The sequence below is a fragment of the Talaromyces rugulosus genome, chromosome II, assembly GCF_013368755.1.
Source record: "Talaromyces rugulosus chromosome II, complete sequence".
NCBI classification, from domain to species: domain Eukaryota; kingdom Fungi; phylum Ascomycota; class Eurotiomycetes; order Eurotiales; family Trichocomaceae; genus Talaromyces; species Talaromyces rugulosus.
The window spans coordinates 1,303,492-1,327,891 of NC_049562.1; the positions used below are offsets into that span (position 1 = coordinate 1,303,492).

The 24,400-nt window shown below is 46.9% G+C and overlaps 10 protein-coding genes across 10 annotated transcripts; 6 read left to right on the forward strand and 4 right to left on the reverse strand.

Moving 5' to 3' along the window:
• Positions 1 to 351: 351 nt before the first annotated feature.
• On the forward strand, positions 352 to 1,764 carry TRUGW13939_02909 (uncharacterized protein; the record flags this gene model as incomplete). The annotated part of the gene is made up of 1 exon (XM_035486096.1): positions 352 to 1,764. One exon carries the CDS (start codon positions 352 to 354, stop codon positions 1,762 to 1,764), a length of 1,413 nt encoding a protein of 470 aa, XP_035341989.1.
• A 161-nt stretch (positions 1,765 to 1,925) lies between these two features.
• On the reverse strand, positions 1,926 to 2,954 carry TRUGW13939_02910 (uncharacterized protein; the record flags this gene model as incomplete). Its single annotated transcript, XM_035486097.1, has 1 exon — positions 1,926 to 2,954. The coding sequence occupies one exon, from the start codon at positions 2,952 to 2,954 to the stop codon at positions 1,926 to 1,928; it is 1,029 nt and encodes a 342-aa protein (XP_035341990.1).
• Positions 2,955 to 3,656: 702 nt separating this feature from the next.
• TRUGW13939_02911 (uncharacterized protein) lies at positions 3,657 to 5,019 on the forward strand (the record flags this gene model as incomplete). The annotated part of the gene is made up of 2 exons (XM_035486098.1): positions 3,657 to 3,977; positions 4,048 to 5,019. 2 exons carry the CDS (start codon positions 3,657 to 3,659, stop codon positions 5,017 to 5,019), a joined length of 1,293 nt encoding a protein of 430 aa, XP_035341991.1.
• A 382-nt stretch (positions 5,020 to 5,401) lies between these two features.
• Positions 5,402 to 5,709, reverse strand: TRUGW13939_02912 (uncharacterized protein; the record flags this gene model as incomplete). Its single annotated transcript, XM_035486099.1, has 2 exons — positions 5,402 to 5,426; positions 5,504 to 5,709. 2 exons carry the CDS (start codon positions 5,707 to 5,709, stop codon positions 5,402 to 5,404), a joined length of 231 nt encoding a protein of 76 aa, XP_035341992.1.
• A 363-nt stretch (positions 5,710 to 6,072) lies between these two features.
• Positions 6,073 to 7,895, reverse strand: TRUGW13939_02913 (uncharacterized protein; the record flags this gene model as incomplete). Its single annotated transcript, XM_035486100.1, has 2 exons — positions 6,073 to 7,734; positions 7,788 to 7,895. 2 exons carry the CDS (start codon positions 7,893 to 7,895, stop codon positions 6,073 to 6,075), a joined length of 1,770 nt encoding a protein of 589 aa, XP_035341993.1.
• Positions 7,896 to 8,381: 486 nt separating this feature from the next.
• TRUGW13939_02914 (uncharacterized protein) lies at positions 8,382 to 9,553 on the reverse strand (the record flags this gene model as incomplete). Its single annotated transcript, XM_035486101.1, has 2 exons — positions 8,382 to 8,907; positions 8,961 to 9,553. The coding sequence occupies 2 exons, from the start codon at positions 9,551 to 9,553 to the stop codon at positions 8,382 to 8,384; spliced, it is 1,119 nt and encodes a 372-aa protein (XP_035341994.1).
• Positions 9,554 to 9,954: 401 nt separating this feature from the next.
• Positions 9,955 to 10,618, forward strand: TRUGW13939_02915 (uncharacterized protein; the record flags this gene model as incomplete). Its single annotated transcript, XM_035486102.1, has 2 exons — positions 9,955 to 10,027; positions 10,095 to 10,618. 2 exons carry the CDS (start codon positions 9,955 to 9,957, stop codon positions 10,616 to 10,618), a joined length of 597 nt encoding a protein of 198 aa, XP_035341995.1.
• Positions 10,619 to 11,553: 935 nt separating this feature from the next.
• TRUGW13939_02916 (uncharacterized protein) lies at positions 11,554 to 16,862 on the forward strand (the record flags this gene model as incomplete). The annotated part of the gene is made up of 6 exons (XM_035486103.1): positions 11,554 to 11,792; positions 12,013 to 12,059; positions 12,111 to 12,272; positions 12,332 to 12,356; positions 12,423 to 12,953; positions 13,007 to 16,862. 6 exons carry the CDS (start codon positions 11,554 to 11,556, stop codon positions 16,860 to 16,862), a joined length of 4,860 nt encoding a protein of 1,619 aa, XP_035341996.1.
• Positions 16,863 to 17,728: 866 nt separating this feature from the next.
• TRUGW13939_02917 (uncharacterized protein) lies at positions 17,729 to 21,046 on the forward strand (the record flags this gene model as incomplete). The annotated part of the gene is made up of 2 exons (XM_035486104.1): positions 17,729 to 18,677; positions 18,858 to 21,046. 2 exons carry the CDS (start codon positions 17,729 to 17,731, stop codon positions 21,044 to 21,046), a joined length of 3,138 nt encoding a protein of 1,045 aa, XP_035341997.1.
• Positions 21,047 to 21,537: 491 nt separating this feature from the next.
• Positions 21,538 to 22,021, forward strand: TRUGW13939_02918 (uncharacterized protein; the record flags this gene model as incomplete). Its single annotated transcript, XM_035486105.1, has 2 exons — positions 21,538 to 21,776; positions 21,838 to 22,021. 2 exons carry the CDS (start codon positions 21,538 to 21,540, stop codon positions 22,019 to 22,021), a joined length of 423 nt encoding a protein of 140 aa, XP_035341998.1.
• Between the last annotated feature and the right edge of the window lie 2,379 nt (positions 22,022 to 24,400).

A 24,400-nucleotide genomic window follows, 5' to 3' on the forward strand; every position in this document is an offset into this window, starting at 1 on the left:
ACATCGGTAGTTTTACTTAGGAGGGCTTATACTATAGATGACCTTGTCTATATTAATTGGCATTCCTAATAGAACATACAGCAATAATAACCTTGAGCGCTGCAGTTGTTCTGTTCGCGTCGTTGATGCGCCAAGAACCACACAGCTCGGCGCACCGCGGTGATTGGCGAATACACAGCGCATCAGCTCAGTGGAGATGGACGAGCACGACGCGAGGAGGGGCACAACGCTGGGCATTGATTGCATCTCATCTTTGCAGTCACCTCGCAGTCACTCGCTGCTTCTGCCATCAGCACTGCTCATCAATCAACCGACCCTTTTGTTTCTGCACAACCCATATTCCACGCCACAATGGTCGCGCAAGCTCTCACCATCCGCAACCTGACCTCCACCCCCATCGAGCTCAAGCTGGTGGAACGCTTCCGCCCGCAGGAGAAGAAAGATAGCATCGAGGGCTTTGGAGCCTTGGCCAAAAACTTGACGCGCATGGTTACAAACGTGACTCGCTCTAGTAACACCGCCGAACCCCTTGCCCATGATGCGAAGCCCTTTGCCCACCAGGACGTGAATGTGCATGTCAACCCGTTCGCTACCACCAAGACAGAAATCAAAACCTTTGAGAATGACGACAAGGAGCGTCTGCGCCTGGTCTTCGAGGTGCAGGGCGAGCGACACCAAATCACCACCCCTGTCCCCACCGTCGAGTCGGCTGAGATGAAGCCGCTTTCGGACAATCCGCGCCATAAATTGACCGGCGTGTTTATCACGCAAGAGTCTCACCTGGCCATCTTCTCCTCGGCCAACTTGCAGGCGTGGATGCGCGAGCTGAAAGACGAGATTCCGCTGTCGGCTCTCTCCATCCCGGGCACTCACAACTCGGCCACCTGCCACGTCGCTCCCCCATCGGTTCGTTGCCAGTCCGTGAGCCCCAAGGAGCAGCTGGAGAATGGAGTGCGCTTCTTCGATGTTCGCCTGCAGCCTCAGTACCCCGATGACGCGTCCAAGGAGGACCTTATCATCGTCCACGGCGCCTTCCCCATCTCCCTGTCTGGCAACAAATACTTCAGGGAGCTGATTCGCGACGTGGAAGACTTTCTCGATCGCAACCCCTCTGAAACCCTGATCATCTCACTGAAGAGAGAAGGGACTGGAAACGCCACCGATGAGCAGCTCAGTCGCACTATCCGCGATCACTATGCCAAACCAGGCAGCCGCTGGTTCACAGAGCCCAGAGTCCCCAAGCTCGGCGAGGTCCGCGGTAAAATCATCCTCGTCCGACGATACAACATTGGGGAGCACCTGAAAAAGGCTCACGAAGGACGAGGCTTTGGTATTGACGGCGGCGGATGGGCGGACAACACCCCCAATGCCAACTGCCCCAGCGGATTGCTTTGCATCCAGGACTTCTACGACGTTCTCGAAACCAAAAACATCGACAAGAAAATCCAGTATGTCAGTGAGCACATCTCGCGTGCGGGTGCAGTTCGATACCCCTTTGGAGGCGATCCGAACCAGAAGCATCCGTTCTTCATCAACTTCCTCAGCGCCAGCAACTTCTGGGGCACTGACACATGGCCCGAGAAGATTGCTGCGAAGCTGAACCCGGCTATAACCAAGCACATTTGCTTGCAACACTGCAACCACCCGGATGGGGACTGGGGTACTGGGGTTCTTATCACCGACTGGGTTGGTCTGGACGGGGACTATGATTTGTGGCGGTGTATTGTGGGCATGAACGCAAAGCTGAAGTTGCGAAACAATTAAGCCGCCTTGGTTTAATGATTTCCTAGGTGGTTCCTAAGTCTAGAGTTTTACATATAACAAGTAAGGGAATGCAAATATTCTAAATTATGAAGACAGTGAAGAAATGATATATAGTATTTTACACAAGAAGCAGATGTATTTAATTCCTCACATCTGACAATCTATGATTGCTTCTCCCCATTCTCTCCACTCTCCCCTTTCTGCTCTTCCTCCAACACACTTCTCCGGCTTTCCATGGTGAGATACAGGCTCTTTCCAGCACCCTCCAGCGCAGACGTAACGCCTCCACCAATGCCTTGCAAGGCATACACAAGCTGGGCACGGAGACCGTCGAGACCGCTTTCAATGCTTCCAACCCACTTGGTGCCTTCGAGGTCAAACACTTGGCCATCGACTCGCGCAGCCACCAGCATCATCTTATGTAACCCATCCTGGACAGTCAATTCGTGGTATCCGGGATTTGCCTTTCGCGAAGGAGCCGAAAACCCAGAGGCCTTGGGCGCAAGAATCGACAACGCTGCTTTCAGATGCTCGGGCGAGACGTTCGGCAGAGACAGCACTGCAAGCGGGCCCGAAAGAAGAGTGGCCAGCTCATGCTTTCCCTTGAGATGGTACACGGCATTGTGCGCTTCTCGCGAAAGATCGTGCGTAAGCATCTCTTCGGCGGATTTCGCTCCTCCCGTAGCGTTTTCAGGTCGGAAGTGGTCCACAATACGCAAAGCGACTTCGAAAATCCGTGTCTGGATGATTTGGAGTTTGACATGTGGTGCCAGTGGCACGGTATTCCGCCCTTCTGCGGCATGCTGTTCGTCTACTTTTTGCAGAGCCTGCACCAGCTCGCGGCGAATCGCCGCCCATTCGGTTGATTGGAGATTGTTGTGCTGGAAAAACACCATCAGGGGTGCAGTGCGGATGAGCGACGTGTATTGTCGCAGCAGTTGCGAGCGGCGCTCCTCGGGCCGTCTGTGTGAAGGGGGTTGGACGAATGCGGTTCGGGCGATGCGAGGCGGTCTTTTGTTCATCTTTTCTATCGACGGAGGTGGAACAGTGGTTGTCGATGCCATTGCTGTCGCTGTGCTGGCAGCTCTGATGGAGGTGGTGGTTGCATGTTGATATTCCACTCGCAGTCCCCTTTGCCGGCGGACTGCCCGGGAGATATCTGACGTCGAAACGCGAAGGCGCGGAGCCATTGACATGTTGGAAAATGAGGAACAAACTGAAAAAGCTTCCTCGGTTGTCGCAGCGAGCAATGCAGTAGCGTAATGTGTTGTATCTTGCTCTGCTCTTAACTCGTTGAGCAGAGAGACTCGCGGCGCCGTATTATTTTTGTTTTAGACATCCGCACCAACCAGAGTAGGAAACGCGCGATCTCCGGCGGTGAGTTTCTGCCACAATGAACACTATTGTATACAACTTGACATGGCTGAGTATTTTTAATTTTTTTAAAGATAACTGACATTTGGCTTTTCAACGCTTAACTGTGAGGGAAGTAGATGCATGAAATTTGAAACTTATACTTGAAACAACACAAATAGCGAACCTGGTATCAAAGTATCTTTGCATAGCACCGTTCTTCGGCCAGCCAATGCATATTGTCCGCATGTAAATTTGGAATGAGATCGATGTATTATCTGCCTTTAAGAGACGGGCGTCAACTTAAATACATACAATTCCTATTACTAGTTACAATGTTTAGCTGTAAATGCCAATCGAAGCTCGCTCTAGACTGGTTAGTGGCTGCCGGAACCGGAGCTCCCCGCCAAGTTAGCCGCATCCGCATCTGACAAAGACCGAAGAATTAGCATACGTTGCTGCTCTTCGACAGACACTGAGAGATCAATTCCGTTTTGCCATTGCACAGATAGTCAGCCCATATTGCTGATTCCTTCACCATGGCTGAGGCAGACACGCCCGAGCCAGTCTCGATTTCTCCCCTCTTGAAACGCCTTGCCTACCCCGCTACCGCCGAAATCCAAGTGTCCGCCGAGGAGATTGCAGCTGCATTCGCTCTCATTTTCGAGAATCGTCTCTCTGTCATTCAGACGGCTGCTCTATTGACGCTGTTACACTCCACTGGCAAGGACCGGGACTCGAAAGTAATCGCATTATGTTCACATCGCATGCGAGAAGCTGCAAGCACCGTTGACAGGGCGCAATTGCGGGCTGCGGTCAAGTCTCGAGGGAGATCAGAAGGACGTTACCATGGAGGACTTGTATGTATTTTGACATTCATATCCCACAGAGAGTCTTTCTTGTCTAAGATGAGCGTGCCGTTCTACCTAGTGTGATATTGTCGGAACCGGTGGAGATTCACATTCAACATTCAACGTCTCTACGACGTCGTCAATCATCGCCTCGGCGCTCTTGATGGTGGCAAAGCATGGAAATCGCTCGCAAACTTCGTTTTCAGGGTCGGCAGACGTCCTGAATTGTGTTGTCCCGGTGCCGCCAAAGATTTCCGCCGTCAAGGCAAGTGATATTGCAAGGGTATACGAGAAAACGAATTATCTCTTCCTTTTCGCCCCTAATTTCCACCAAGGTATGAAGTACGCAGACAGCGTCCGCAGAGGACTCGGAATCCGTACGATATTCAACCTGATGGGGCCCCTAGCCAACCCAGTCGATTGGGCACTGGAAGCTCGTGTCGTTGGAGTTGCCTATCAAAGTCTCGGCCCAGTTTTTATCGAGGCCTTGAGGCTAGGAGGTTCAAGGAAAGCCCTTGTCGTCTGTGGGGAGGAAGACATGGACGAAATAAGCTGTGCAGGCCCGACAAATTGCTGGAGACTTGCCGAGGACCCGGAATCAACATCGGCCGCACACGCAGACGAAGACGACGACGACGACGACGACGAAGACGACTATTTCAAGAAAAAGCCGCTCGCCAAGTTCGACACATTTCAGCTACACCCTTCCGACTTTGGCTTCCCTACTCATCCAATCGAAGAAGTCTACACAAAGAAAATGCCCAAGGAGAACGCTGCGAAGCTGATGAGTATTCTTCGCAATGAGCTAAGTCCCGACGAACCCCTGATGCATTTCGTGCTCATAAATACCGCCGCCCTACTGGTAACCTCTGGTGTATGTGAATCCGACACTAGTAACATGGGCCCCGGAGACGATGGGAAAGTGATCACAGAGCGCGGACCCGGTGGAGGGCGCTGGAAAGAGGGTGTCCGACGAGCGAGGTGGGCAATCGAAAATGGACAATCTTTGAAAGTCTTTGAGCAGTTTATTGAAGCCACGAATAATCTATGATAGTCTTGAAAGGAGGATTTGTGACTTGTCAACTGGTGTGACTGACGCTAAAATTCTGGTTCTATAATATAAATAAAAAATTGAGGGTTTAGATACGTAACCTTTTCTTTCTTTTTCTGCTAGGTCAATATGTATTCATGTACTTGATCTTGATCTTGAAGAAAAATAACACCAATGAAAATAATGAGTTAAATCAACGAATACCAAACACGCCGTAGAAACAATGCATCATCTCGTAACGATTATTGCGCATGAAGCCAGCAACCAAAGCAGCCCAAATTTGTCTATAGCCCTGATTTTTTATAAAGTCGGGGATTTTTTCTCTGTCCTCTCGTAGGACAAATATTTATTAGGTTCACCGCCAAAGAGAAATGCCGCTCGCTCAGCGCGCTTCGAACTGCACCATCCTGCAAAGAAAAGTATTAGTTTATATTCTCTTTCCATTTCCACTATTCCTAAAAACAGGTGCCCAAAAAAAACTAACCTCTTGGTTCGCTCTTTATACAAGATACGATGACCGCAATCCGGGCACCGGAGGGACGAGTTTTGTTGCAAGACAAATTTGTGATCGCAGTCACCACAGATGTATCGAACGGCGGAATCCGAGGACGTCGCAAAGGCTGAGGCGCCACTGGCGGCGCCTCCTCCGTTGGTATCGAGGGATGGGACTTGGTACGCTTCGCGAGACATTTTTTTTGCGTGTGCTTGTTTTTTTTGGAGGATGGATGGTGATCGAGGTTCGTCGGTTTGCGACGGCGCAATGAAAATCATGGATGGATGGATTACCAATTCTTTCACCGCCTAGGAATCGGGCTAGTACATTTATGGCTAGTCATTTTAAACCCACTAACCTTTATAGGAAGGTTTCTAGAAGCTTGCTCTAGACTTGTAATAATGTCTCTTTGAAAAGAATTTTTGGAAAGAATTAGAAGCAAGAGAGAAAATTGTGAGGATGACTGGTTAAAGTGTCTAAAGTAGATTCTAGCATGCATATATGTTCAAGCCAATTTGGCCGCCAAGTATATAAAATGGGGTATTTAATGCACATATCGATCACCAACCACCACCAATCTTTCCAGCGAGTTCAACAACCCGCGAAGTATCGTTGACGCTCTTGTCCTTTCCAACATCGCTTTCGACCTTTCTGAACGTCGTGTAAACCAGTTTCTCTAGGTTAATCCCCGTAAGGTCAGTCCAGTGCTTCAAAATGCCGTGTACCCTAGCCTCTACATCAGGAATCGACATGTTCGTTGCTGCGTATTCCGACTCTTCTTCAGAATCATCAGCCGAGTAGTATGCCTCGTCGACACGTGCAAGCCAGGCGCGCTGTTCTTGGAGCGACGATTTTTGTGTCTGATTTGAGGACTCATCTAAGGAAGAGCCAAGTAAACTTGAGTTTGCCTCTCGGGCATCATCGATGCGTATCTGGCCACCGCCATTAGTGCAGCCTCCCGGACACGCCATAACTTCCACATATATATGATCCAGGCCAGGTGCTGCATTCGACCCAGCAGGACCGCGTCTATTAGCACCAGGCAATCGTGAGGTGCGAGCTGGTTTCAATCTCCTGACGAGGTTTTGAATATTTCGGAACCCATAGTATCTGGCAGCCTTGATTATAGGCTGTCCTGATTCTGATACCAGCGAGTATTCAAGCACATCGGAGTTCCGGCCTCGCTGCGTGATGATGTTGCTTCCGGGGTGCCGTGCTTGAAAACTAGAAAGAACATAGTAAAGATAGCCACCAGACGACCCATAAAAGGAATTTTGCTTGGGCCCGCCAGCAAATAGAAATGAATCCACTGCAGCCTCCGGGAAGTGAGGTGCGTATGTTGAAGACAGAGGTTTAAGCGGTAAAGACGAAAGGTTGATATTCCGAGTTGATGCCAGCATCAGTAGTTCTCTCGAGGTGATAACGCAATCCACGTCGCGTACAGGTGATTGAGATGTATTTATACCATCGTAGCTCCATGCTTCATCAGTCAACTCTTCCCGACTGGCCTCTAGTTTCTTGTCAAAGCATGGCATAATCGCTAGATGCCATATCTGTGACGGCGAAACGCCAAGGACACGGCTCAGTATAGACTTTAGAAATGTGCCGGCCAACGCCTGAGGCGACTTTAAGCGCGAAAGATGGGGTAGAACATATGGGTGCGTCTTTTCCGCATAGCATATCCAACCTGGACACGCAGACGACAAGATTGGTCGTTTCGGGCTGGCAGTCTGCTCTTTATTCGTTGGCGAGTCTCCGCCTTGGAGATTTTGTGCAGCTTCTTCGGCAGTGAGTGTGAGCACGATTTGCCGCAAGATGTCAGTGTCAACAACCCAAGTGAACCCGTTTTGGTGCTCCCCCCCAGCACGTAGTCCCTGCGGGCCACCAAGAAACTGGTCAATCATGAAGCCCGCCTTGGTTTCCGAAACTCCAAACGTAGCAGCCAAACTGGCCCTGACTTGAGGGCTCACACTTGCAATGAATATTTTTTCATCTTCCTCAAGCTTTCTTGGCAGAGTTATATGACCGTCTTGTCCGTGGACGAAGGGTGCTGGTTGATAGGCATCGAGCGTATTAAGAACTTCGGAATGGGATTGAAGCGAAATCAAGACTGCTTCGGCAGACGTGACACAGCCCGAGCAAGCAAGGCAATCGGTCAAGGATATTTGCGCCGTACTCTGAGGTGCCGGTTGAACTTTGTCTTCGGTCGTAACTTCATATTCCTAAAACAAGACTATTTAGTACAAGGCCATGAGAGTCAAATTCAGTTTCTTACCTCTGAGTTGTTTGTTCCTTTCTGCGGCAAGGTCTCAACAGGTTTGATGCAGGCCACCCCGGGCGATATAAAGTCGTTTAAATCATCAGCGGAAAGAATAGCGCTCATATTGACGACTTGACGTCACGCAGGAAGAAAAAATCGCACAGCTCAAACAGCTGTGGGAATGCAAAACAGATATTTTCCTTCCTTGTTGCGTCTTTCGCGTTGTTGGTTGCAGAGAGACAAGTATTTCACAGGAAAAGCGGTCTTCAGCTTAGTTGAGACGACGAATTACTGGTTTGGGATTTGTCATTTGCCTCTGGGTGGCAACCAAAGCCCCGCGCAACCGCCGGAATCGGCGAGATAAGGACTTACCGCCTTGGGCCAAAATTCGGTTCTGCCGGACATATTGCGTTCCCCGCATTAATTATTTTCTAGCACTATTATTCATTTTATTATTTGATTGCTCTTGTATAGGAAATCTGGATATCCACGAATAGAGAAGGAGATTTGGATACACAGATCTATCTTGGCCCATTCCTACAGCAACAAGGTAGGTTAGTACAGGATGGAAACAGCCGCAGTGTAACCATGAGTCCATAGCCATTCGGATTATTTCGTGCTCCGCGCTGAGCGTCTTCTACCGGATGTTCGATTCGGCGATTCGAGCTCCTCTTTCTTGATGGGTGCTTCATCCTCGTTCTTGATGCGTCTTTTCGACGCCGCTCGCTTCGGTGCATGATCCTCGTCTTCGTCTTCTTTTTTCACGTTCGTTCGCTTCCGCTTGCTGTTGGCTGGAGTCTTAGTAGCATTGTCGGACTCATTATCGCTGGTAACGTCTTTGGCAACGGGCCCGGTTTTCCTTTGAACAGCAGGCACGACAGCACTCGTTCTACCTCCAACAGTGAGGAACACAATCTTGTTACCATTTGGCAGTACAGAGGCTTGGTTCTTCTTTCCTTTGCCCCATCGGTGTTTGAAAAGCCACTCTTCTGGAAACTTTTCCGAATCTGCCAAAAGGTCCACCGATGTTGTGCAAACATAGTCGATAGACTTGTGTAGCTGGATTATCTGCTCATTGTTCAAGGTATTGCTGTACTGCTCCGGGTGGATTTTGGAATGGTAGAGAACTTCGTCACTGCGGACAGTCAGAAATGAAAACAGTATAAAAGAACACCGGTTGTGGCTTACCCCATCCAGTTGCCTATCCCGCTAATGTTGGCTTGGTCGAGCAGCAAAGCCTTAATCGGCACCTTTTTGCTTTTGACTTTGTTGGTAAGCCATTCTGCAGTAAAAATATCTTTATCCAGCAGTGGATCTGGACCATTCTCTTTGAGCGGAGTGTGCTTCCTAATGTCGTCGGCAGGACAATCAACGAGACGAATTCTCGAGAGTCTTCGAAAGTCCACAAAAGCAGCCTCTGTCTTTGGGGTTTCATCTGTTTCGAGGAGGAATTTCCAGTGCTTAGGCGGCCATTCGCTGTCACCAGCCTTTGTTGTGCGATAGTAGTATGTATCTGCGTCTCTTATTTTCAACCACCCAGCCATGCCAAAGTGCATCACAACATGCGGAGCTTTTGACATTGTGATCCAGAAGTATTTGCCTTGCTGCCCTGCACCTATAATCTTGTTACCCTGCATGGCTTTCTGAAACTCTGCGGCACTGGTGCCCACTTTGCCATAGACAATGTCATCGTTTTGTGCTTGTACGACTGATAATGTCTTGCCAACGAGGTGTTTTCGGATAAAATGTACAATACGCGAGACCTCTGCGAGTTCGGGCATCTTTGTAGTAATTAAGAAATAGATAGTGATGAAATAATGCAATTAAAGAGTTTTGAAGATGAAGGCTCGTAAGACAACACTGAATCGGTATCAAGAGGTTACCGGCGAACGACGCGATCGCGTAAGCACGCGTGGTCACGTGCACCGTCTAATGAAGTCATTTCCGGCAGAACGACTTCTGTAATAAGCAACAGCTAATATCGAAATCCCATGCACCTTGTCATACTCAACTCGTGTCTGGCGTGATCCTACGTCGTATTACCTTGAATTTATCTCCAGAACAATCCATACATTTATCTAACTCGACCCGAGGATAAGAGCAATTATTCAAGCTGGATTGGTTTTGGGCTCAACGTTCTGATCCAAGTCAAGTGGAGAAAGAGGCAGGGAGGCTGGAAAGAATGTCAAAGCCTTTGCCAGTCAGCTCGCCATCTTTAAGCCCACAGTTTTGTTTTAATGAGCGAGTGCTGCGAGGTGGGTTTTCATGACATACCGCTCAGGCGTTGAAATTCCATATGTGCTTGCAACTGACGACATACAGACTTCCTCCGTTTGTCACGCACAACCATTGACGATTCGATTACACAAAACCTAAATGCCTTGTTAAGACCATCCCGGGAAGGATTTGACCCATCATCGACCGATGTAAGACAGCTGGACGCAACCGAAAGGCGGAGACTCTCCAGCGAGGCGTGCGGCTCTTTCAAAAATGACATCCTGTTTCCCTCATGGCAAACGAGATCAGATGTTCTCAACTATTGTGCGTCAGTCGCTACAAGTCCGGACCCCGAAGATCCGGATATCATCGCGCGACAAGTAGAGTCTACGAAAGAACAAGAACGGGTTGTGAATGACCGTTTGGATCCGTACTCTAGTCGATATTTTCCCCGGGAGGCTCGCACTGAATCCCTCGCGAATCTTGTTCGAAATGAACGAAGTGTGGAACAAATCATCCGAACACGAACTTGGGGTGTCGTTGCTGAACGATGCGACGCTACTGGGTCATGGGAGGATGCGCTTGATCGGTGGCGAGAACAAAAGCATATACAAAGACAGACGTCTTAGCTCTACCCGGCCTGGTTTGAGAACAACAAAACCATCTTTATACAGGGTAGATATAATGCATTGCATGGTGCCATCTTGTGTGAATAATAGCGTTGGAATTCGGCATGAAAATTTGTAAAATTATCTCCTCTTCACAGAAAAGTCAACTGCATCTATCATCTATATATTGGATGGTAAGAAATACTCGAATCTTCTGATGTATCCTTTATCCGACGACATGGAGTCTTTGAGAAGTCTACAATGAAGTATGCTACATTCCTATGCATACAGTTGTAACACAAGCATAACACCTACTGTGCACTGCCACCCAACCAACAACATAACGACGTTTCACCGTTCAACATGGAACTTTGAAAAGAAATGCCATTCTTCATGCAATCGCTGCGATTTTACTAATTTAGACTCGTCTCTACCGATTTTATTCAGCGCTTTCTGATCAAAACAATCCTTCGCGTTCGACAGCAAGACGATGCTGTCAACGATTGAAGCCAACATGTCACTGCTGCTGAAAATCAGATCACAAAAGAACGACGACGAGAAGTAACGGGCTGAAAAATACTGCACTATTAAAATCTCGATGCGTGGATTTTGTGTCATTTTGCGATGCTAGAACTGAAGCTAGATCTGCGCTGCCTAACATATGCAGCTGAGCCGCAGCAAAGGCTGAACCCAGGCTAAATCTAGATCGCCCCTCTCCTCCACGTTGGGCGTCGTTTTGCAACTCACTTGCGGCATCTCCTCCTAAAATTATTTATGCTACTCAACAATATATGCCGCATTCCATATCGCTCTATAACTTAACGCGCTTCGTGATCTCCTTCACTGATGAGATTTCAACCATACTCCGCAATAGTACTCCCGCGCGCAGCTTATTGGAGTAGTATCACTTAACTACTTAACATCCATAGTTATTATACTAACTAAGTACGGATACCATGGCGGAAGTCGTGGGATTGGTATCCAGCATCGTCGCTTTGATAGAGCTCTCCGCAAAAATCGCCGGACTGAGCTACAGTTACGCCCGTCAGGTCAAAAATGCACCGAAAACACAGAAGCAATATCTTCAGCAAGTCTCCTCGCTGATCGAGGTTCTGTATCGCGTCGAGCAGGCTATTGCAGTATCCGAGTCAACGGGCCTGCTACCGGTTCGCCCGCCAAGTTTGAATGAAGATGCGTTGATAGGTTGTCATAAGGAACTTTCGCAGTTATATCTTGAGCTTGAACGACGAAAGTCCAAGTTTCTAAGACCCTTTCAGGACCGCGAATAGAGACCGCATATCGACATGCTACAGAAATTTCAGGCGCTCTTCACAGATTACCTGTCATCTTGTATACTGTATAGATTCCTCAGGGTTTATTATCTGTGGAATGCAGTATACTAATACATGAACTAGTATTACTTCGACCGCAACGTATCAAAAAATTTCATCGATACATTATGGTAGGTGAGCCCAATCGATCGGATCCATCATATGCTGATTAGTGAGTCCAGAGCAAGATCGAAATTTGCTGTTAACATGGGTTCCCACGCCCAGTATCCCACTTCGACAGAAGCCATCTCCTTGTTCAGGAACGGGGCGTTGGCTCCTAGGCACTGTTGCTGTTCAGGCATGGCTAAGCAAATCAACAGAGCTTCTGTGGTGTTACGGTCAACGTAAGCACTTGGTCTTTAATACATTTTTTTGAGCTTTACGTCGCTAATCATGACTATAGCCGGAGTAGGAAAGAGTTTCCTTGCGTAGGTTTCCTCTGCAGTTGGGATACTGCGTTTTTTGTGTTGCGAAATGATCTAAATAACCCGTAGCTCAGTGATGATCGACCACTTGTTGGAAAAACGAGAGCATGACTCCCTAGTCATATACTTCTTCTGCGACTTTTCTTCACGGAATCAAGTGACAACGAAAGATATCCTGCAGTATCTGCTTCGACAGATCGTCGATCAAGGAAGTGAAAAGATGCTATCCACGCTCAAAGGGGCATGTGGTGACCCGAGTGCGCTACAGAATGCAAATAAAGTAGTGCAATTGCTTGCTCTGGCCGCATCAGTGCAATCAATTTACTTGGTGGTGGATGGTGTGGACGAGTTGAAAACACTAAATGAACTACTTGAGCATATTCTTGAGCTTGCGAAATCAAAAATGCGCATAATGGTTACCAGCCGAGATTTACCTCAGATCCGAAGGAAGATGAGCACGACTCTTCGGCTAAATATTAAACCTACAGAACACGATCTGAGGCTATATGTCAATATGCGATTGCAGGATAGTGACTTTGTCGAAGAAGCCGCTAAAGATAGCAGCTTAATTGATGACATTGTGTCCAAAACCGGGAACATGTAGGGTGTCGGAGCCCTTATTTTACTAGGATAGAAACCCTGACTGTTCACAGATTCCTCCTCACCCGACTGCTGCTCGATGAGTTATTGGACCTTGTGACCATCTATCAGATACGCAAAGCACTTGAGAGGCCACCACAGGGTCTACAGCAGGCCCTCGAAGCGACACTGCAGCGGATAGATGCCCAGCCATTGGCACGGAGAACTCTGGCTCGACGCTTACTGAGCTGGATAATGCTTGCAGAACGAAGGCTAAAAATGAACGAAGTTGTGACTGCATTTGCCGTCGAAGATGGCGAGGAGCTACATCCGGACAACATGCCGAGCGCTGATATCCTCCATCAGGTTTGTGCTGGGCTAGTTATTCTCAACAAGGATGATAACACAGTCGGTCTGGTCCATGTTTTTGCCTACGAGCTTCTCCATAACTTATTGCCGAAGAGGCAGTCACACATTGATATTGCTCAAACTTGTCTCCGGTATCTATCGTTGAAGCCCCTGGGAGGGGGGCCCTGTGCAAGCGCGGCCGAAATGCTCAACCGAGTCGATTCGCTTCCTTTTCTGGAATACTCTTCCAAGTATTGGGGACATCACGTCATATCGGGGGACTGTGAAAAGGAGCTGGAGTCGCTGATTCTGGAGCTTTTGGATGACTCGCGGCTCAGTGACAGTGCATTTCAGGCTCTCCAATTCCGCCGGGAGTATGCCTCCACGGGGACCGCGGAAGAATTGTTTCAATCCCTGCCTATAAATTCGCATGCGCTGCATCTGGCAGCTTATTGGGGCTTGACTCGAATTACAGGCAAGATTCTGGAAGCTGGTGCACCTCCATCCCCCGTTGACTCGCATAAATGGACACCTCTCCATTGGGCATGTGCTAACAATAGGCTGGGCGTGGCAGAGCTTCTTTTGAGCCGCGGAGCAGACGTTAATGCCCAGGATAACCAAGGATGGAGCCCATTGTTTTGGAGTGCATTTGTAGGGAGTAACCTCATGGTGCATCTTCTACTCTGCAATGGCGCGGATCATCTCGCTCGAAGTACGCTCGGATGGACGGCCTTGCACTGGGCCATTTCAGGCGGACATACCGAGTTAGCAAAGAAACTCCTCGACCACCACTTGGAGTCCCAGTCACCCAAGCCATTATTCCATAGGATGACTATGAAAGAAATCGAAGCATACGCCAATACCACCTCTCCATTAGATGTAGTTGCCGGAGACCAGGATTACGATATCTTCACGGCCCTAACGAATCATCTTCAGACGTCACGTGGAACGATAACAGATGCTGGATTTAACGAGATCTGGAAACGAGAAAGCTTCGATGTTCCTGTGTCATTCAATCTATGGAGAACTATGACAAAGGGTGAACGCATCAATGGACGTGATTGGCAATATCATGGTACTATACGGATCGAGAATAGCTTGGAAAAGCGGGAATCTGGCCCCAATAATTGGAAGTCCTCCCTCCTAATATCGGCCATTCGTGACCAGCAACTATCATCAGTGGAGCTTTTGGTCAAAGCGGGAGCGGACATGGAAAACAATAGAGCACTGTTTATGGCTGCTCGTCGACAGGATCCCAGATATGTGCAATGCTTGTTGGAGAATGGCGCCAATCCAAATGCCACAGACCACTATGGACGGACTCCGCTACACGACGCCATCATGGACGGCTTTGTTGAAACTGTCGGCGCACTTCTCGATGGAGGAGCAGATGTAAACAAGCCTGTCACGCGTGACTTTGACTCCATCCGCGTGGACAAAGTTGATATCGAAATGGTTAACTACAGCATTGAGTGCAACGACATTGGATCTACAGCCTTGATACTGGCCAGTGGATTTGTCCAACGTGAACACTATGGGACTGAACGATTTCAAACACAGCCATCAGGATTTGAATTAATCACGCAAATCACCCAATTGCTCCTTTCTAAGGGCGCGGATCCGGGTCTGAAGGATCCTTCGGGGAGAACAGCGCTGCATTATGCAATGCTACGACCGCACCTACCATGGGTCAAGTTGCTGATCGACGCAGGATGTCCGGTTGATGCGGTGGACTGCAATGGGAGCATGCCACTGCATCTTCTGGCGGTGCGCCAAGAAGACGGTCTTGACGGGCATGATTTGAAGGCGATCGTGTGTCTTCTTCTGAATGGCAAGTGTGAAAATGGTCAAGCCGATATATTAAACCAACCGGTGCCTGCGACGTCCGCCATCCAAGACACACGTAGTAGTCGGAAAAAGAATTTAATGTATTTCTACGAAGTTGAACATGGTTTTGAATCGTTTCACAGAACGTTGAAGCGAGCAAAAGGATTCGAGGAAGGACTGACTCCTCTGACCATGGCACTAAAAGCTGGTAGTTGGACATTGGTTCAAGTACTATTGGAACTAGGAGCTACATTTCCCACACATTTAAATCTGACTCCGATTCTGACTCATGCTATCAAGAGCGCTGAGCCGAGTATGAAAAGTCTACTCATCCTCCACGGTGCACGTCCTTCACCCGGTGCAATCTATGACCTAGTGAATTCATTCGTGGCTCAAACAACACCGGATACCATCACAAACCCCGCGGAGGGCAAAGACGTGATGTCAGATTTCAAAAGAAGTCTGGAAGAGCTGGCTTCAGCTGGTGCGGACGTTAACTTTCGCCAAAATGAAGAAACCCCCTTGGTGGCTGTGGCAACTAAGTGTGGCTCGGAAACTGCTATCCAAGCCCTTCTTGATGCGGGCTCGGATGTCTATACAACACTGTCAAAGACTTTTGACCCCATTCTCGCATTAGTAATTTCTGGGCAGTCTGTCCATCTCGACTACTTGTTGGACTATTCTGTGGCACATCCAAGAAAAGGTCATTGGTCAAACCATTTAAATGAAGTATCCCATGAGAGTGACCCAGTCATGCGCGTGTGTCGATCTCTGCAAAAGGCGAAGGTAATCAATCGTACAAACAGCGATGGACGCACTCTATTACATCTGGTCGCTCAGCAAGGAAATATCGCATTAGTGACTGCCCTTGTATCATGTGGTGCCAAAACCGATATTGTAGATAGCACTGGATGGCTCGCAGTCCATTGCGCTGGATTTGCCAAGCAGAATTCTGTGCTGAGTTACTTACTGCTTGAACAGAGTACAAAGTCGTCCTCTAAGGAAATGCAGAAAGTAATTAGCAAGGACGATAATTCGACCAATGCGCATAATATGCTCGACGTAGCCGTTCTGGATGGAAACATTGACATGGTCTCGTCTCTTCTGAACTTTGGTGGCAATTCAAATTCAACGATACATAAAGGTGGCAAGCACTATACCCTACTCGGTTATGCAGCCGAACAAGGAGAAAGGGAGATTGTTTCCTTGCTTCTCGACCACGGCGCTGATATAGAGAAAGAAAACAAATGCGGTTGGCGTCCGGTTCATCTAGCATGCTACCGAGGCCACGCGAGGATTGCCGAAATCCTCATCGAAGCAGGGGCAGACGTACACGTTGCAACTGTAGAATGGAATGAACCGCATATCAGACCTCAAGGGATCTATCAAGGTACTCCCTGGACCGGACAACCGCTTCACCTTGCTGCCATGAGTGGTCTGGCAGGTATTGTACAGCTGCTGCTTGAACAGGGTGTCGATATTCATGCCAGCACGGGTGTAGACTCTGGCAGCTCGTATGGTCCGACTGCGCTTCACCTCGCGCTGGATACGAGTCATTGGTATGGCAATCGGTGCGGTGACATTCTCGATTCTGGCAGACTTCAGATCGCGCAGTGGCTGGTTGGTCGAGGGGCCATGGTGCAAGGCGTTATACCTGACTCGTTGCATCATATTCGGAAATTCCGAGAATTTCCCGGTCTTTGGGATGCACTTGTAGCTGGCGACAAGAACGAAAGTAGCAATATTTCCTCTTGACTCTAGCAAGAAAGCATACTTCACTTGAACGTCTCTTTAATGAGGTTATACTAGATGTAGCAGATATATGACCTAACCTTAGCCGATTATTCAAGTATCAATGGGATAGTTTTGACATGTATTAAACCTGTGATAATTCTTAGCATATGGAAGGGTAGCATTTACTAAGAATTACACGTAGAAAACCGAGTACTGTTGAGACTTGAGTCAATAGTTCATGCACGGATCGTCTCCCCCATTGGCCACCAAGCCACTCAGTCGCACGCACTAAGCAACCCAAGATAGCAGAATCTATATATATTCTATAGTTCTTTAACAGATAGCATGTACCTTTAGGTGCTAAGACCACTGAAAAAGATTATTAAAAATAGTATTTTTAGTAATAGCAGCACTAATTTAATATTATCTCATTAGTAGTTATATATACTCTAAACATTTATTTAAACTTTATAATATTATCTATTAGAAAAAAATTAAATCTATTTCTAGTCTGGTTATTTAATATTTAGCTGTCGTTTGCTAAAAGTCTCTAGTATTGGTCTTAAGGCTTAGTAAAGTTCTTAGTGAAGAACAAGTGGGTCACCCACTGTATTAGGTTGATTCCGTAACCTCCGAATGGTCAGACTAGCTAGCCCTAGCCGCCCCACCGTTCATCGGGCACCGACTTACCAAGGAGAGTTGGCAGAGTAGAACACTGACAAGCATAATTCTAAAGGATACACTTCATTCTGTGAATAATCGAACACCGTCATCGACACCGTCATCGCCGCTAGTTAGCAAGTGGTCTGAAATACAAAGGAAAAACTCTCAGATGAGCGTTCTGACATCCCCTGCGGTCTTGCGAGCAACAGCCTGTCGATGCCGCGATGGCTAATCTCGACCGAGTACACGAGGACTACCAAATCGGAATTATCTGCGCCTTAGCAGTTGAAAAAGCTGCTATTGTGGCAATGCTAGATGAAACTCATCCTAAACGGAAGGATAAGGGCGACGAGAACGAATATACACTGGGTCGAATTGGAGTTCACAATGTTGTTGTTGCTTGCCTCCCAGCCGGTATGATCGGAAATGTTCCTGCTGCCATTGTTGCCAAAAATATGCAACGCAGCTTCCCAATAAAATTCGGGCTCATGGTCGGTGTTGGAGGTGGCGTCTGGAGCAAAAAACATGATATTCGTCTTGGAGACGTCGTTGTCAGCGAACCAACAGGCACTCATGGTGGAGTCGTACAATGGGACTTTGGAAAGCTGGGAATGGATGGAAAATTTCAGCGAATTGGCTGCCTGGATAAACCACCCCAGGCGTTACTGCAGGCGCTGCAGGCACTGAAGGTATCTGATATTACTGACGGTGTTAATATGGAAGAGCCCATTTCTCAGATGATTCGGAAGAAGCCGCAAATGGCTAAATATTATCGGCACCCGGGTATAGAGAAAGACCTCCTATTCAAGGCTGATTATGAGCACGAGGGCGACGAGACGTGCGACGGCTGTGATGCAGAATCAATTGTACAGAGACCGGATCGCAATGACCTTACTCCGAGAATACACTACGGGAACATCGCATCGGGGAACGAGATGATAAAACATGGCGCTACTAGGGATAAGATAGCTGAGGACGAAGGAGTGATCTGTTTCGAGATGGAGGCTGCCGGGTTGATGGATTCTTTCCCCTGCCTTGTGGTTAGAGGTATTTGCGACTACGCTGATTCGCACAAGAACAAATTATGGCAACCATATGCTGCGGCTACCGCTGCAGCATTTGCAACGGTGCTTCTGGGGTTTATCTATGAGCAAGAAGTGATCAAGACGCCTTGTAAGTAGATTTTTTTTTAGGTAGATATTGACCTGCATATCGCATATCTTGTCTTTGTTGTTCTAAAGGAAACGGTATTATTGTTACATATTTCAAATGTTTATGAGATATCGGGTGCCTAGGAGATTTTATGTATTGTGTGATATAACTTCTGCGAACTATAGCTAACTCTGAAAGTAGCCCCCCCTAAGCCACTGAGATTGCTACCTTTTGGCCGCAACCGGGGCTTTGTTGGCCGTCAACCTCAGTTAAAGCAACTGATCAATATTTTGCACGATGATGACTCTGGGGAGGACTGCCAACGTGTAGCTCTAGTCGGCCTTGGCGGAGTTGGGAAGACACAGATTGCCTTGGAGTGTGCTTTTCAAATTCAAGAGGTTCTTCCCGGGTGTTCCGTATTTTGGGTCCGGGCAAGCGACACAACAAGTTTCGATAATTCCTATCGCGATATTGCACAGCAATTGAAGATTCCTGGACTTGAGAATGACAAAGCAGATGTCAAACAACTAGTCAAAACCCGGCTGTGCCAAGACATTACAGGGAAATGGCTCATGATTGTGGATGGCGCGAATGACTACAAAATATTTTATTCTGGCAATGATGATAATGGATTTAGTGCATTATCAAAATATCTTCCATCCAGTCCCCTTGGCGCGATCCTATTCACGACTCGGGATCGTGGTGCTGCCACAAAATACGCTTGCTCAAATGCGATTAACGTGGAAGAAATGGACGACGGAGAATCAAGAGAACTTCTTCAACGAAGTCTTCAAAACCAACAACTGATCAAAGATAAAGATAGTGTAACCACACTGCTAAAATATCTTGTCAATCTTCCACTTGCAATTATGCAAGTAGCTGCATACCTAAACGCTAAGATGTGCACTATCGTGGAGTATCTCGAAGTCTATGAAGAGAGCAATGATAATATCGTCAAGTTACTAAGCAAAAACTTCGAGAATATAAGGAGATATCCAGATATGAAGAACCCAGTGGCTACTACGTGGCTTATCTCATTTGAGCTTATTCAAGTTCGGGATCCCTTGGCAGCAGACTATATGGCTTTTATTTCTTGTATCAGAGAGCAAGACTTTCCCCGGGACCTCTTGCCTCCAGCTTCTAAATACGACAAAACAGAGGCATTCGGCACCTTGAAAGCCTTTGGATTTATTAAAGAACGCCTCAGTGGGGCATCATATGATATGCATCAATTAGTTCACATAGCGATGCAAAATTGGTTAAAGCTTAAGAACCAATGGAAAAGTTGGAACGAGAAGACCTTGAACCAGATCACGAATGTCTTCCCATGGCCACAGCATGGGAATAGAGATATATGGATGACATATCTTCCCCATGTGCAATGTGTTATTAATATGTTTGAAAAGACCTTTGGTGAAATGAAGGACCTACCGTTGAGCTTACTACACAACTTAGGAGAGGCCTCTCGAATTATAGGCAAGTACGCAGAAGCTGAGGCGATGAACCGGCGGGTACTACAGTACAGAGAGACAGTTCTTGGGAAGGATCACCCGGACACGTTTAATAGCATGAACAGCCTTGCACTATCGCTTCGCCTACAGGGCAAGTATGCAGTAGCTGAGGAGATGCACCGGCGGGCACTGCAGTGTAGGGAGATATTTCTTGGGAAAGGACACCCAGACACGCTTAAGAGCATGAATGACCTTGCACTATCCATTCATCTACAGGGTAAATATGCAGTAGCTGAGGAGATACACCAGAAGGCGCTTAGTCTCCGCGTGATTAGGTTTGGAAAAGATGATCCTTCTACACTTGAGAGCATGATGAACCTTGCAGCATCGCTTCTCAAACAGGGCAAGTACTCCGAGGCTGAGGCAATTCAACGGCAGACACTGCAGCTCAAGGAGACATTGCTTGGGAAAGAACACCCAGACACGTTCGGGAGCATGAACGACCTCGCAGAAAGCCTTCGCGGGCAGGGCAAAAACTTGGAGGCTGAGTCGATGCATCAGAAGACGCTGCGGCTGAGGGAAGCACTATTTGGGAAGGATCATCTATACACGCTGGAAAGTATGAATAACCTTGCGTTATCGCTTCGCGGGCAGGGCAAGAACTCAGAGGCAGAGGTGATGCACCGGCAGGCAATAGAACTTGGAAGCGCGGCGCTTGGGAATAATCACCCTTCTACACTCAACAGTATGAATAACCTTGCATTATCGCTGTACCAGCAGGGTAAGTACGCTGCGGCCGAGGGAATTCAAAGGCGGACACTGCAGCTCCGCAAGATTGTGCTTGGGAAGGATCACCCTTCTACGCTCACCAGCATGCACAATCTCGCAGAAACCCTTCGCAAGCAAGGGAAGGACACAGAGGCCGATGCGATACACTAGCTCCCCAACTTATGATCGGTGTAGAATATGTGTTTTGTAATGATGGAAGCAGGGAGCGTGAATCTAACTATGGAATTCTTTGCAGTGTACGGAGATGGGAACAATGAGTGATGCGCATGTAGCAGCATACGATTTATTAGTTTTATTAGTGTGTTATCTTGATATATGCTGTTATATTATTATATTATAAAATATAAGAAAGCTTATGTATCAGTAAAATATATATAGCAATTATTAATTTTATATTATTAATTAGAATAAGATAAGGATTAACTAGAAAACGGTACAATGATAAACACGCGTTTTAGGAATAGTGCTAGGTTGGTCTACCAGTTCACCCCATGAAAATCGAGAAGCTGCCAACGCCTTCCCGTTTCCTCAACTTTGAACAACATTGAATAAAATATCCTTCTCTTGAAAGAATCACTAGAACCCCAGTTCCTGTGCCCAACTCAAACCTTTTTGTTCCACGGTCTGACCTTTCGATTAAGATGGCGGACAAATCCCTCAAATCCACCTGCCATTGTGGCGCCGTCACCGTGATCGTGCCTCGTCTACCAGAGGAAATCAACGAATGTCAATGTACAATCTGTCGGCGCTACGCAGCCGCTTGGGGGTACTACAAAGTGAATGAAGTCAAATTTGACCTGAAAGAAGGCGCCAAACTCTCTCAGTACGTTTGGGGAGATAAAGAGAAGTCATTCAATTTCTGTGAGAGTTGCGGATGCGTGTAAGTCTCGATCAGCCCATCGTTTGTGGATCTCAATCTGAAATTCTTTGCCTGAACGTAGATGCTATTGGTGGCCATTTGAAGAAAAGACGCCAGACGGTGGTGCAGCTGAGTTCGGCCTTAATACGAGGAATATGGATCCCATGGAAATCTTGCACGTCGACCGCAAGATTGAGAGATCCTGGGTGTTCCAGCCAATCAACAATAAAGATATGGCGCATGAGCAGGATAAGGCCAAGTACTGAACTATTTGTGTAGAAGTTTTTGCAAATTTAATTAAAAGGATATGTCCTAGTGACTTTTGCTCTCCAGCCTTGCCCAGATCGGCATTTCGCTTTGCATAAGGGTGTTCTTATTTCTTGGTATGAGCCAAAACCTAAAGAGTACAGTAATTCTCGAATCAGCTTGACCAGTACATGATTATGGACCCTATCGCCAAGGCTTTAGTGCAGGCATTTTAAAATATTGAGGGTTACCGTAAACTCATCTGTGGCATAGTTCCTTCTTTCTAATTGGGATTGATGCGCACATTCCCCCAATTAACGTCCTTGCAGTTAAAATCTAACTGCTTGATCGGTTTCTTCTACTAAATATAGGTAGCAACTAACGACCAAAAATTTGTTTTTGTAAAGTTTCCGGGGGAATCTCGTAGACCCTGAAATTTACATGGTCTATGACTCATGTCTAGGCAACAACCAGTAGTTTACGCTAAAAATGACCGTCAAACACATTTGTAATTCCAAGACCCACATACGTCGAATAATCTACATAAACAACATGGATGTTGTCAAGACAACGTGCAAGGCCTAGGGAATCCTGATTGGGAATCTCGGTTTGGAAACGCATGGCCATAATATTTGTAGCTACCCTCGTGTGATGTGGTCTACATTTCACAATCCAATCAGGAAATCATGAAGCCCTCTAGATTATGCTTAAGTGACCCAGGATTGAGGAACACCTCAAGCGGTTTATTTTGAATAGAAATATATACTATTTCTGCCTCATATTTGTATTGCCTCTCGGTACTGAGTCGCCTCCTGGTGGGTTCCATAAGATTCATTTAGTAATTCCAGACACCAACCGTCTTCGCACCGTCATAAAATAACATGTATTCAAAATAAAATAGAATTTCCCCATGGAAAGTCTTCGGCCGGCAGATGCTTATCGGGAATAGATGATGGGGAAAATATACTGGGCAGTCATAGATGCTCTTTCCTAAATTGACCTGGGTTATATGTTTCTATAATGCGCAGCATATCCGATTTATTAAAGTTATAGTCCTGAAATCAAATTTCTAGTACATTCTCATTGTTTTTGTTAGTCAATTCCCAGGTCGGAAACCTTTAAAAACCATCAATTTGTATTGTCAATGTGTTTATTCTAGGGAACCCAAGCACTGCTTAACCCTAAGTACGGGGGTGAGGTATAGATTGGCAGCTGTAAAGTGGTGATTGAGGATCAAAAACACCAAGAATTTTCGAGGAAATTTGATTCCGGGTCTACAACTTGTTTGGATTAGCGGTCTTTCCATCCCTACTCACGTAAAAATGGCTGATCAGCGACAGGGCTCCACTCTAACTAAGGCCTTTGTAGATCCTTAGTCTCCAGTTAATGTAAACTTTTAACAAAGTTTAAAGAGTACAGTCATTCCGGAAATCGTGTGACGTGCCTTTCCGAAGACGCTTGATTTCTATCTAGGGGTGCGGTTCTCTAAGACAACAAGCATGGGAAAGGAATCTATCTGTCAGGACGCGCGGGAAGGTTTTATCTTGTGGGTTTATGTAACAGGCTTGACCCTTTGTAGCTCTGGCGTGAGGCTATTCCTAGATCTGGCACCGCGGGTTAGGGTTGTTACACTCCCTGCCCGGGGGCCCCTATCTGCCTGAGGCTCCTTCTAGGCTCTGAGTTAGCCCTTACCCTTGGGGATAGCCTCAGCCGTCACAATCGGCTTACCAGTACATGTTTACGGCCAAGGCTTTACTGCATATGTTTTAAAATATTGGGGGTTACCGTGAACTCACCTGGGGTATAGTGAGCTCCAAGGTTTCTTATAGGGATTGATGCGCACACTCCCATCTAACCAAATTGCTGTAGACCTGAAATCAAATTTCCTAGTAAATTCTTAGTGTTTTTGATCGCGCGCAGCTATCCAATTATGAGATAGTGGCCAATTTAGCTTCTTAGCTTTACTAGAGCTATTACCTGTGAAATCCTACTTCAATATAGCTTCACAGACAGTGAGTACATATTTTTAGAAAAAGATTTTTAATTTTGCTTTTACACTAGTTTCTGCACCAATTCAACACCAAAAAACAGGTAATATAGGGCTAATTAAGAACGTTAATTTGGATTTATGTTAGCCGCTTCCTTACATGTATCCCCCAGAGCTAGGGGGAGATTCTAGTAGGTTTAGGTTGAGTTAACTAATACTATCTTTTTCACTTTATATATTTATTTTCATAAAAATCTTGGCCGTAAATAATATTATAGAAAGACAAAGTGTATTTCCCAAATCAGACATGCGATTAAAACTGTTAAAAGTTCAAATTTTTACTAGGAAATATGATTTCAGGCCTAAGATGATTTAGGTTAAATGGGGGTGTGCACATCAATCCCCATAATTT